Below are 13,047 nucleotides of genomic sequence, written 5' to 3'. Positions count from 1 at the left end.
CAAAGCTCAAGACTGCTTACAACCAACTTACATTCTGGGAGCAGTGCCTCTGCTTTTTGGTTGGTTCATTTTACCTGTGGACTAATATTCTTATAATTTTCTTTGTTTATAAAATCTTATAGACTGCAGTACGAACTCTACTTTGTTCTATGACATTCACAAGCTGTGCAAGAGAAAGTTACACAAATTACACAAACAAACCTTCAATAAAATTTAAAAAAATTAAACAGCAGCCCTCATTTCAACCCAGCCTGTCTCATGCAATTCTATTAAAATAGACTAGGGCTAAAACATGGCTAAATCTGTAGAACAAGCTCTATTGGCATTATTTTCACCTCAGCTCGTGATTATCATATGAATGATTTTTATATGGAATTCTCTTAAAGAGGTCAATCTGTAATAGTCATTCCAAAGGAGGACAGGACCGATATTTAAGGAAGTATTTTATTTTATTGCCAGTACAGAAAAAAAATGCAAACCCCCTCACCTAGCAGTTCCTTCAAAATCACACATTTTTAATCCAGAATTTTTTAGGTTGGTAACACAATTCCATTGGAGAACCCAAGGTCTCTGGCTGCCCACAGTCTGCATTAAACTCCTAGATTGTTGCACTGCACTGGAGAAGTGACTGTCCTGCATTACCAGTCACAGGGAGCCTGCAAGACCTTCTGACCCACTACAAATCTTAGATGTTTGCAGTGATCCAGCACATGAAATAAGGGAACACCTCTAGGGGTTTAGGGTTATCTGGTGGCTCCAAGTCATCAGGAACAGGTTGAGTCACTGCTGATTTCACTTTCACTGAATCATGGGAGATGGGGAGCAGGAAAAAGTAAAAGTAGGCCTGGCTGAAGCTGTTCTTTGAGCTAGGTAGTAACCGTATTAAAAAGCTTACTGGAAAGGAAAAACCTACGATTTTTTTTTCTAGAGTTAATCATTATGGGGCCCTTTTACTAAGCTGTGCTAAACGGTGACCTGCTCTATGACCAGGCGCATGGGTTTCCCTGCACGCTGAGGCCATTTTTAGCGTGGCCGTAAAATGGCCAATTTTTCATTTCCTCAGGTGCTAATGTTTTAAAAGGCTGCTCTTTTTACTACTACTCCAAATTATTATGTATCAGCCACCCACAATTTAGAGAGATAAAAGACTGGGAAGGCCACATTTTATGAGAAAAACAATTGTTTAATTTCTTACCAAGAGAAAGTTACAATTACAAATGCTAGTTTCTCATGTGGAGAGCAGGGGACACAAACATGTGGTCTGCCACTGCCTCTCCAACGTAATGCTCTGCTTCAATTGTTTATATACCTTTTGTGTTAGGCAAAGCTTCACATTACGCCAGCACTTATCTTCCTGAGAGAGAGATCATTCTGTTCTCTGCTCTCACCATCTATTTTCCCTTAAGTTACCTAAATCACATTGTTATGTCCATCCATAATTGCACCTTTCCCACACCAGCCAGCTTGCCTGTAAGGGTATCATAATAGATCATAAATTCCTGAGTTTATACAGGCTCATGCTCTTTAATAAATTACACGCTTCTCAATCTCTGATAGATTCCAGGGTTGCACTGGCTGGTCAGCCTCTGCCATTTTTGACCTGTGCTGGGGTGCTGACCTGTACTCATGATTCTACACTAATTTCCCAATTAGCGCATGCCTATTAGCACGGGAGCCCTTACCAACACCTGTTTAGTAGGCAGAAACGACTCACGCTAATTGGTTGGTGGCGGCAATGTAGTTGCGCTAACCAATTAGTGCTGGGCATGCCTACACTCAGCCCCCAAATTCATCTCCAGCTCTAAAAAATAAAAATTATTTTTAAGTGCATGGGAAACGTGCACAGATGCCAAAACTACTGTGGAATGTCGAAGCGCACCCCTCGGTAGTGCATTTTCCCACATGGTATGTGCACATTAGTGCTTATTGCCGCTTAGTAAAAGGACCCCTATATTTGGGGGTGAGAAAGAATTCTTTTCACTGTTGCAGAATTGGTTACAGCTGGCTTACAAATTAAAACAAACATGGTAAGCAATTACACAAAATACAAACAACAGATAGTTCTCAGAACATGAGGGGAGAAAGAATCCACTCATCTCTGGACAACACTTACTTAACCCTGCCCTACTATAAATCATTCCTGATGATCTATTCCTTAACATCTTATGAAAAAGGAAGACCGTAACATAGTCTGACTTCTTTTGACCTAGCCAGTGTGGATAGACAGTGCTTGTGAGGTGTTTCGTGCCCTGTTTGAAGATCTTTGGATAGCAGCATTGCTCACTTATTAATCAATGGCAGACTCTAGAAGAGAGGTGCAGATGGAGGGCTTATGTATATAAATTGTATGGCTAGGAAAGAAAAAACATCTCTCCCCCCTTCATCTGTACATTTGAATTCCTGGAAGGAGTGATCATGATGCTTGCAATATGTCTGAGGTTACAGGGATCAGAAGTACACGGAGCCCTCCTTGTTTGTCAAGTCATATTCCTGGATCTGTTTCTTGATGTGTGACAGCTTCTTCTTCAGATAGTCACAGCGATCCTGCTTCTCCAGGAAAGTGGCATCCTGCCAGAGTGTAGTGTGGATATATTACTTTCACAAATACACATATAGTATATTCAATGTATTGCTCTAAAGGAAACCCAACAAAGTAGAGGAGTGGTGGCAAAACCTGTGTTAGGCCAAACAGTGCAAGGTTCATGTTCTACTAACGGGCTCATTTTCAAAGCACTTAGCCTCCCAAAGTTCCATAGAAACCTATGGAACTTAGCCTCCCAAAGTGCTTTGAAAATATGCCTCTAAATGTCTTTCCTCGGTTAACGCCCACTTTGGACAACACAATTGTGTTAGCACATTTATTCAGGTCACTTCCCAAACATACTGAAGGATTATTGTTGGTAGTGGCAGCCATTTTGTACAAGGAGCTACAACAAGCAGGAGTGAGTGGGCATTGTTCCTGCCCTTTAGGACCCCAGGATGCTACACAGTACTCTCGGGGAGGCCCCACTCAGCCCTTATTGTCATTAGGGGTGGGAGGGAGGGGGCACCAGGAAAGCAGATTCCGCAACCCAGAAGTTAACTGGGCACTGACCAATATTTAGACTGGTGCCTAGTTAGCTTTGTGGCTAAAATTAGGACAGCCTATTTAATGTCCTAACTTTAGCCACTTACTTAACTAGGTAACGTTCTGAATATGGCCGCTAACTGGTTAAGTACTGGTTACTCCCAGGCTCCAGACAGTTCAGGGGCAGTCTGTCCAGTTAAGTGCTGCTCAATATCAACACTTAGGTGGGTCACAAATGATCCTGCCCGGTTACATCACTTTGAATATCAGGCAGTTTATTTTTTTTTAAATTTAGCTCACACCTTTTTCAGTAGCAGTTCGAGATGAGTTACATTCAGATACTCTATGTATTTCCCCATCTCTGGAGATCTTATAATCTAAATTTGTACCTGCCCAAAATCACGAGAAGGAGCAACAGAATTTGAACCAGGCTTCCCTGATCGTCAGTCCAGTGCTCTAACCACTGGACTACTCCTCCGTTATTAAAGCAGAATTGGGGAAATGTACTCCCTATCCCTGGGGATAAGCACCATGGATTCTGTCTACTTTTTCAGTTTCTGCCAAACATTTGTGGTTTGTATTAGCCACTGATAGAAACAGAATACTGAGCTTCATGGACCTTTGGTCTGACCCAGTATACAAGTTTTTATGCCTGGGTGTATGCTTTATACATGACAATACTTATGCCAAAGATGGTAAGGCTTGAAATGGCCTATTAATGGAAGAATTGGTAACTGTTGGGCGTGCTTGGGATAGATGTGGAGGGCAGTGGTAGGAATAGGGTAAGAGGTCAGATAGATGATATACGAGAAGGGGATTTGTGTTTGCATATGGGAGTTTATATGTGTATCATCCAGTGGCGTTCATTGGTCGGCTGTCACCTGGGGCGGATCGCCACTGCGCACCCCCCCCCCCCAAGGTGCAGCGTTGTCCGTCCATCCTTGGGGGCAGCACGACCCCCCCCCCCCGGGTGCATCGTCCCCCTCCCGGCGCATCACTCCAAGCCACCCTCCCGGGTGCATTCTTCTTACCTGCTGGGGTGCTGGGAGCAACCGCACAGCTGTCGGCTCTGCTGGTTCTCTGCTTCCTCTGCTGTTACTTCCTGTTCCTGCAGCGTGCACCCGGGGCGGACCGCCCCTACTGCCCGCCCTCGGTACACCACTGGTATTATCTCAAAGTGGATGAATCTCAACTGGATAGTTTGAATGGGCAATGTAGCCTTTAGCTTTTACGTTAATATGTTACTCTGTTTTCACATGTTAACCTCTAGTGAAGAAGGCACTCAGGAGAGGAGTGGCCTAGTGATTAGAGCCCCAGTCTTGACATCCAGAGGTGCCTGGTTCAATTCCCACTGCTGCTCCTTGTGAGCTTGGACAAGTTACTTAACCCTCCATTGCCTCAGGTACAAACTTTGATTATGAGTCTTCCAGGGACAGGGAAATACCCAGTGTACCTGAATGTAACTCACCTTGAGCTACTACTAAAAAAGGTGTTGAAAAAGGAGTGAGCAAAATCCAAATAAATAAATGAAGCATCACTGGGCTTAAATAAGCCATTATCATTGGCATTCCAAGCTGGCAGCATGGGTAATAAAATCAAAGGCAAACCTCAGATAATGGAATCTAACTTGGACTTATATCTGCAGCATTGTCTTGTTTACACACAGAGCCTGAAGGAAAGGTAGGTCTCCTTTAACACTACACATACACTGATCCTAGCCCGAGGAAAAGCAGTTCTGTTAAAAAAAAAAAAAGTCTCATACTGGCAAGTCTGTAATTACAGGGTAAAAACCTCAAGGACTTGAATGCTACCAGTTGCTTAACTTTTAATTGCAGCTTTTTATTTCAGGATGGTACTTTGCCAGTTTTAACACGTATGTAATTGACCTTTATTACAAATTGTAGTTTATCTGATGTTATGTTAATTCAGACCGGTGCCTGGTTAACTCGGCAGATAAAAGTTAGGACAGCTTTTTTGCTGTCCTAACTTTATCCACATACTTATCTGCTTAGCGGACTGAATATAGCAGAGAAGGAGGGAGCAACAGCAAGTGAGAAATGCTGCTCATCAACTTCTGCTTGTGGAAGAGAATCAGGAAGGGGGATGAAAAGTGAGGGAGCTTTAAAATGTATTTATATTACAGTGGGGGCCCAACAAGCTTCTTTGCCTACCGCCATCCAAAGGGTTAATCCTGCTCTGGAAAAATTACACATAGCTTGAGAACAGGCTTAATGATATAAGCAGCACATACCCCCCCCCCCCCCCCCAATCCTACTTACATTTTTCTTCTTGTCATAATCTTCAAGGACATTTGTGATTCTGCTGTGCTCCTGTAAGTTTGAAAGGCAGAGAGAACTATTAATGGGACTCACACACGGGCTGTGATTGGTTAGACTGAAGTGAAAGAACAGCCTAGTGCAGTGCTTTCAAACCCTTTCCTGAAGGCACACCCTGCCAGTTAGGTTTTCAGGATTACCACAATGAATAGGCAAGTGATAGATTTGCATACCAAGGATCTCCATCATATAGAAATGGATCTCATACATATTCATTGTGGTAGTTCTGAAAGACCAACAGGTTGCGTATCCCTCCAGGACAGGCCTAATGGTTAGAGCTGTGGGTTGCGACCCAAGGAAGCCAAGGTTCAAAAGCCACTGCTGCTTTACTCTGTTGGCTGGGGAATTAGCTTAAATAGTAGAGCACTCACTTAGCATACAAGAGGTAGTGGGACCAATGCCTGCATTCTCCAAACTTATTTTCACAGGAGACAGGTCTTTTTCAATTGAAAGGAAGCGCTAGAATTAAGAGGCATAGGATGAAGATGAAAGGAGATAGACTCAGGAATAATCCAAGGAAATATTTCTTTACAGAAAGGGTGGTGGATACATGGAATGGCCTCCTAGTGGAGGTGGTGAAGATAAGGACTGTATCTGGATTCAAGAAAGTATGGCACAAGCATAGACGATCTTTAAGGGAGAAGAAGGGATTGTTGAGCTTAGTACTTGGTATGGATGGTCAAACTGGACAGGTGGTATTGTCTTAATCTGCCACCATTTTGTTATGTTAAGAAGCAGCATAATGGCAACTTATCCTTAAAATCGAGCGTGGTACCGGAAGATTGGAGGGTGGCCAATGTAACGCCCATTTTTAAAAAAGGCTCCAGGGGAGATCCGGGAAATTATAGACCGGTGAGTCTGACGTGGGTGCCTGGGAAAATGGTAGAGGCTATTATTAAAAACAAAATTACAGAGCACATCCGAGGACATGGATTACTGAGACCAAGTCAGCATGGCTTTTGTGTGGGGAAATCTTGCCTGACCAATTTACTTCAATTCTTTGAAGGAGTGAACAAACATGTGGACAAAGGGGAGTCGGTTGATATTGTGTATCTGGATTTTCAAAAGGCGTTTGACAAGGTACCTCATGAAAGGCTACAGAGGAAATTGGAGGGTCATGGGATAGGAGGAAATGTCCTATTGTGGATTAAAAACTGGTTGAAGGATAGGAAACAGAGAGTGGGGTTAAATGGGCAGTATTCACAATGGAGAAGGGTAGTTAGTGGGGTTCCTCAGGGGTCCGTGCTAGGACCGCTGCTTTTTAATATATTTATAAATGATTTAGAGATGGGAGTAACTAGCGAGGTAATTAAATTTGCTGATGACACAAAGTTATTCAAAGTCGTTAAATCACGACAGGATTGTGAAAAATTACAAGAGGACCTTACGAGACTGGGAGACTGGGCGGCTAAATGGCAGATGATGTTTAATGTGAGCAAGTGCAAGGTGATGCATGTGGGAAAAAAGAACCCGAATTATAGCTACGTCATGCAAGGTTCCACGTTAGGAGTTACGGACCAAGAAAGGGATCTGGGTGTCGTCGTCGATAACACACTGAAACCTTCTGCTCAGTGTGCTGCTGCGGCTAAGAAAGCGAATAGAATGCTGGGTATTATTAGGAAAGGTATGGAAAACAGGTGTGAGGATGTTATAATGCCGTTGTATCGCTCCATGGTGCGACCGCACCTTGAGTATTGTGTTCAATTCTGGTCGCCGCATCTCAGGAAAGATATAGTAGAATTGGAAAAGGTGCAGCGAAGGGCGACTAAAATGATAGCGGGGATGGGACGACTTCCCTATGAAGAAAGACTAAGGAGGCTAGGGCTATACAGCTTGGAGAAGAGACGGCTGAGGGGAGACATGATAGAGGTATATAAAATAATGAGTGGAGTGGAACAGGTGGATGTGAAGCTTCTGTTCACGCTTTCCAAAAATACCAGGACTAGGGGGCATGCGATGAAACTACAGTGTAGTAAATTTAAAACAAATCGGAGAAAATTTTTCTTCACCCAACGTGTAATTAAACTCTGGAATTCGTTGCCGGAGAAAGTGGTGAAGGCGGTTAGCTTAGCAGAGTTTAAAAAGGGGTTGGACGGTTTCCTAAAGGACAAGTCCATAAACCGCTACTAAACGGACTTGGAAAAATCCAAAATTCCAGGAATAACATGTATAGAATGTTTGTACGTTTGGGAAGCTTGCCAGGTGCCCTTGGCCTGGATTGGCCGCTGTCGTGGACAGGATGCTGGGCTCGATGGACCCTTGGTCTTTTCCAGTATGGCATTACTTATGTACTTATGTACTTATGTAACTTCCACCAAACTGGGTCTGTCACCAATAAATCGCTGATTCTCAAAAAAAGTAAAAGTAAAGTATCCCTCTGTAGGCTGGTTCAATGGATTCTAAAATTGCAAAGGGCAAAAAGTAGAAACCCAGAAGTAGGCTACATTTATAAGGACATAAAAATTGCCATGCTGGGCCAGACCACAAGTCCATCAAGCCTAGTATCCTGTTTCCAACAGTGGTCATTCCAGGTCACCAGTATCCAGCAGGGTCCTAAAAAATAGATTCAATGCTACTTATCCCTAGCGATAAGCAATGGATTTCTTAAACCCACCTTATCCCCCCCCTCCCGTGTGCAATCCATGTTAGAAAATGCATGATAGCCTATTATTTTATATAAAGAGCAGGGCATTTTTGAGGGGGTACTTGGGGGTACTAAGAACCGCTAAAATTGACCCATGGTTGCAGGGGCCCTGGCTATTGTGGGGTGGGTCCCTCAGTGATCACCCCAACCCTGAAGGGTGGCCTGGCATTTGAGTACCGGCACCTTTTTTGCTAGAAAAAATGCACTGATAAAGAGAGCCATGCTATAAAACTACACAGGATCCTACTGGTTTGCCCATTGACTAAGTACTTACCCCCTTATTTTGTGTGTGACGTGGCAGCTTTCTCATCATGGCATCTAGTTCTTTAAACTTCTGCAGAGCGGTGAGGACTTCACTGTGCAGCTCTTTATATTCAGCATACTGATCATTAAACACAGCCGTATATTTTTCCCTCTCCTCCAAGCTGCAGATTCTGGGGTACTTCCTAATAGCAGGAAAAAACAAGATATGGAAGGCTGAAATCACAGTATGGACACGAACCTTGAAGAAGAAAAGGGAGGCTGAAAGAGTCACAGGAAAGTCAGAGAAATGTAATTGCCCAGAGATGAAGAAAGAAGCTGTGAGAGCCAGCAAAGAAGAGGAAAAGTTGTAAGAAGGAGGGGGAGGATGTGAGATCCTGAAGCTTGTGGTGGCATCTTATGTTGTCCCTCGGTCACTTCAGATTCCAAACAGGATGATTGAATTTTACCAGTCACAATCCAGACAGTGCATTTAGGGGCACTTTTACTAAGCCGTGTAAAGGCCTACATGCATATAATGCGTGCCATATAGGGCGTGCCAGTGGTAATTTTGAATTTGCCACACGCTGAATCCCGCGGTAGAAAATAATGTTGTATCTTCTACTGCGGGCCGCTTACCTAGCAGTAAACAGCAGTTTGCGTGTGCTGCATGCTTACCATGCAGGTAGCACTTGAGACCTTACTGCTAGGTCAACGGGTGGCAGTAAGATTTCAGGTCAAAAATGGACATGCACTGGTTTCAATTTTAGCGCACGTCCATTTTCTGGCCCCTTAAAAAAAAAGCCCTTTTTCCTAGATGCGGTAAAAAAAATGCCCAGCGTGCGCCCAAAGATGTGTTCGCACTACTACAGGTCACATTTTACTGTGGCTTAGTAAAAGGACCCCTTAGTCACCACCTGCCTGAGGCTTTATTTGCCATCTGGTTATTCATATTTGGCTTAGGCTTTTTCAGTAGTAGCTCAAGGTGAGCTATGTTCAGGTAAGGTAGGTATATCCGTGTCAAATAACAAGGCCTGTTGAATGTGTCTTCATGGTATAATTTATTCCATCACTAAAATGCAATATTAAGTATGGAAGTTTGAACTCACGGGATATAGTCTGGGATCATGTGTGGCTTTGGTGTGTGTCCTGTTGGGATTGATTGATTTAAGGCTCCTTGGTTATCACCCTCCTCTGCAAACTGGATATGTTTGCAGAACTTTCCTCTGGAGCTTCCTTCCAGCAGAACTTCATCCTGGAAGACTATTTTCTTGGGCTTGTCCTGCCGAAGATTCAAATTTTGCTGCTATACACAGGATAAAAGAAAAAAAACAATTGGCTTTGCTGCTGTCCAAGGGATCTCAATGACCAGGCATCTGCTAATGGCGTAGATTGTACATACAGTCTGGGACTCACAGTAAAGGAGAAGAAAAGCCAAACCTCAACTGCAATGCTTCATCTGCCAGTACCATAGTCAGATATTAGGGACATAAACAAGAGATATTGGTTAACAACACTGCTATATTATTGGCAAAGCATTAGCGCATGATTTGCAGAACATACCTGACACCTCTTATTCATTTCTCTCACACTTCCAAGCCCCAGAAGCAGCCCCCATTTCCAACATTGCATTAGTTTTTTTTTTTAATTTTGCAGGATCCCTAAACTTTGAGATATCCAAAGACATGAGACTCACCTGGACTTCAAATGCTTCTCTCTGTCTTCTGGATGTTTCATGCCTCCACATTCTTAAGCACACTAAGGAGCTGATCATGTACAACAGCATATTGATGAAAAGGAAGGCGATGGCTGCTATCTGACCACCTTCCACTCGGCAGAAGGCCACGATGAGTGGGTTAGTGGCAAAGATAGAGTAGCACAGTCCTCCTCGATTGACAGTGTTGACATAAGCTATGCCCGCTGCCATATATAGAAGGAAACATGGTGATATTGATGGCAAATTCTGTCACAGGCCACCAGTGGGAATCTAAGAGGATGGTTCTGTAGTACATTGTCAGCCCTAAGCCCAGTAGGATGATTGTGACCAGCCAAACTAGACTGGCCACCACCAGCACAAAGGGAGTCATTGGGCCATAGTAATTGTAGCCCACTCCCCCTCCAGGGAAACTGGTTTGTATCTGTGTGCCAAATAGGTTGTTCCATTGGTAGTCTTTCTGAATATAAGCACAAGCACAAGCGAAGAACATTCCTCCCAAAAGAAGCTGAACACCAGCCAAGATCCTAAGCAAACCAGGCCAAGATTTCATGTATGAATATTTCTGGCTGTACGCTTCCACTTTGTCTTTATAACTTATGGACATGTGGCTTTGGCTCTCTGGGGGATCATAAGGGTTCTTGGTCAAAGATTTCTCTGATTCTAAAGTGCTGGACTGTTCTTTAAGATCACTACTCATTGTGGTCTCCTCTTCTAAACCTGCCTTTCTGCAGTCCAAAACAGGACTTACTGGTGGTGAACATCTCACTTCAGGAACTTGTGACAAAAATTTCAATCTTTTTGAATCTTCTTTCCGTCTCTGGAAAAAGTTCTTCCAGGATCTGGGAATAAATCGTCTGACGGGCTTCAGGTTGATGAGGCCTGGGTTTTCTGAGTCCAGTTGTCCTTTGCCTCCAAATGCTGTAGCAAGCAAGGGAGGACCATCAGTCAAAGAGTCAAAATAGTCAAAAGAAGTACTTGGTTTATCTGGCATGCTAACCAAACCTTTACAAATCTGTGAAGACCACATTGATCTAGAGGAGTTGGAAGCACTGTCCAGGTCTTCCTTACCTAGCACTGGCCTCCTCTTCTTTTCCTTATCAGAAGAGGATTCAGACCACTTTGATGTCATTTCTGAAGCCATTGGGTATGGGCTATTGCAGTAGTTAATGCCTTATCAGTAAATCACACATTATCCTTAGTGCATGCTATCACATGGTTCTCTCAAGAGAATGGCACTAGGAGAAGGCAAACCTAGAGGACAGAGAAGTATGGAACTGACATTAATTGTTGTTTTCCTGTTCTTGCTTAGCCCATTTCTGGATGTCAAGGGTTAGGTGATCAAGGTTCTGCCATGGCACCTGCGACTTTTTCTTGGCAGGATATTGCAGAGGTTTATAACTGTCTGATCCTGCCTAACTTCCAAGATCTAACATATTCAGGTTCACGCAAGCCAATGTTGCTGGGACTGGTATTGATGGATCTGAAACCCTTTCCAGTCTTCTTCAGGAATCTATATACCAAGTTCTCACATGCTGCTTCCAATCCTAATGTTTAAACACAAAGCAAAGTATAAGTTTCAAGCTTCTACTAGCTTATACGGACCAGTCTAGGAACACAGTTCTAAAACCTCATGTAGATGTTCAGTTTACAGCAACATACAAGTTTTAAGGGATACGGGGATGTATTTCTATTTGCTGTAAGACTTTTGAAGTGGATCACGACTCACAATGATGTTTTGTTTTGTGCTTGATATTAAAAAGACTGCAGATTTTACATGGAAAAGACAGAGTCAGTCAGTGAAAAGATACAGTAATGCTATGATCTCCCTGCTGTCAGAAGAATATTTTTATAAAGGGAAATGCTTCAGTGATTTACTGAGATTGTATTAAGCTGACGGTCTTGCTTCCATTTTATACAGTACCACTGTGCATGGTTCCATCTCAGTCAGAAAGACTTCTGTTCCATGGAAGATTTTTGAAAAATGCCTTTCAATGACTTCAGAACCTGTTTTTACCTTTTCTTTTCCCTCCGCTGCTCCCAAGGGCTTCGGGTACTGCTCTCTTCTGTAGGTCCCTTCTTTTAGCCTCAAGTAGCTAGTTCTGGTAGGCTGTGCTGCCTGGCTCTGAGATATTATCTGCTTCTAATGTATAATATCAGTTTAAACATTAACTACCTTTTGTTAAGTGTAAGGCTGGCAGAGCTCACTGAGACCAGTTGTCAAATACATCTCAGTGGTGGGGGGAGGTGAGTTGTTCAAGGCACAGATACTGTCCTTCACGTCCATCTTTCTCCTGGTAAAGAGAGGGTTCAAATGTCTACTACTATTATCCAGCACTGAAATGCCTTCACCCAGTTGGATTGTAGGATTGGTGGGCACACCCTGACGGCCATTAGAGAATTTTTCTCTGTGGACACTTTCCACAATACAAGTAATTATTATGTAGACTAGAAATGTACAAACTTTTGTGGAGGATTTCTAATGAGAGAATGATTGTAACATTCAAAGCCAATTACCTCGGTAAAGAGTCATTTAGTAATTTACCAGAATAAATTAGTCTGTGTGAAAATTACTCTCCTCTCTCTGTCTTAAAGCGGCGAAGGGCAACAAAAATGATAAAGGGGATGGGATGACTTCCCTATGAGGAAAGGCTAAAGCGGCTAGGGCTCTTCAGCTTGGAGAAAAGACGGCCGAGGAGAGATATGATAAAGGTCTATAAAATAATGAATGGAGTGGAACGGGTAGACATGAATCACTTGTTTACTCTTTCCAAAAATACTAGGAAAAGTGGGACGCAATGAAGCTACAAAGTAGCAAATTTAAAACAAATCAGAGAAAATATTTATTCACTCATAACATAATTAAACTCTGGAATTCATTGCGAGAGAATGTGTTAAAAGCAGTTAGATTAGCAGGGTTTTAAAAAAGGGTTGGACACCTTCCTTAAAAAGTCTATAAGCTATTATTAAAATGGACTTGGGGAAATCCACTGCTTATTTCTAGGATAAGCAGCATAAAATGTATTGTACTATTCTGGGATCTTGC

General features: G+C 42.9%; 1 protein-coding gene across 1 annotated transcript; it reads right to left on the bottom strand.

Annotated features, from left to right (window-relative positions):
* Positions 1-452: 452 nt before the first annotated feature.
* Positions 453-12,107, bottom strand: OCEL1 (occludin/ELL domain containing 1). Its single transcript, XM_030219441.1, is given in 7 exon segments — positions 453-2,568; positions 5,347-5,397; positions 8,322-8,493; positions 9,397-9,593; positions 9,984-10,226; positions 10,228-11,548; positions 12,019-12,107. Coding segments are annotated over 6 exon segments (1,701 nt in total). The 5' UTR covers positions 11,146-11,548; positions 12,019-12,107; the 3' UTR covers positions 453-2,448.
* Between the last annotated feature and the right edge of the window lie 940 nt (positions 12,108-13,047).

Source organism: Microcaecilia unicolor, chromosome 11 (genome assembly GCF_901765095.1).
Source record: "Microcaecilia unicolor chromosome 11, aMicUni1.1, whole genome shotgun sequence".
In the NCBI taxonomy this organism is placed as follows: domain Eukaryota; kingdom Metazoa; phylum Chordata; class Amphibia; order Gymnophiona; family Siphonopidae; genus Microcaecilia; species Microcaecilia unicolor.
Note: the sequence above shows the minus strand (reverse complement) of the source record. Positions and strands in the feature narration are given on the sequence as shown.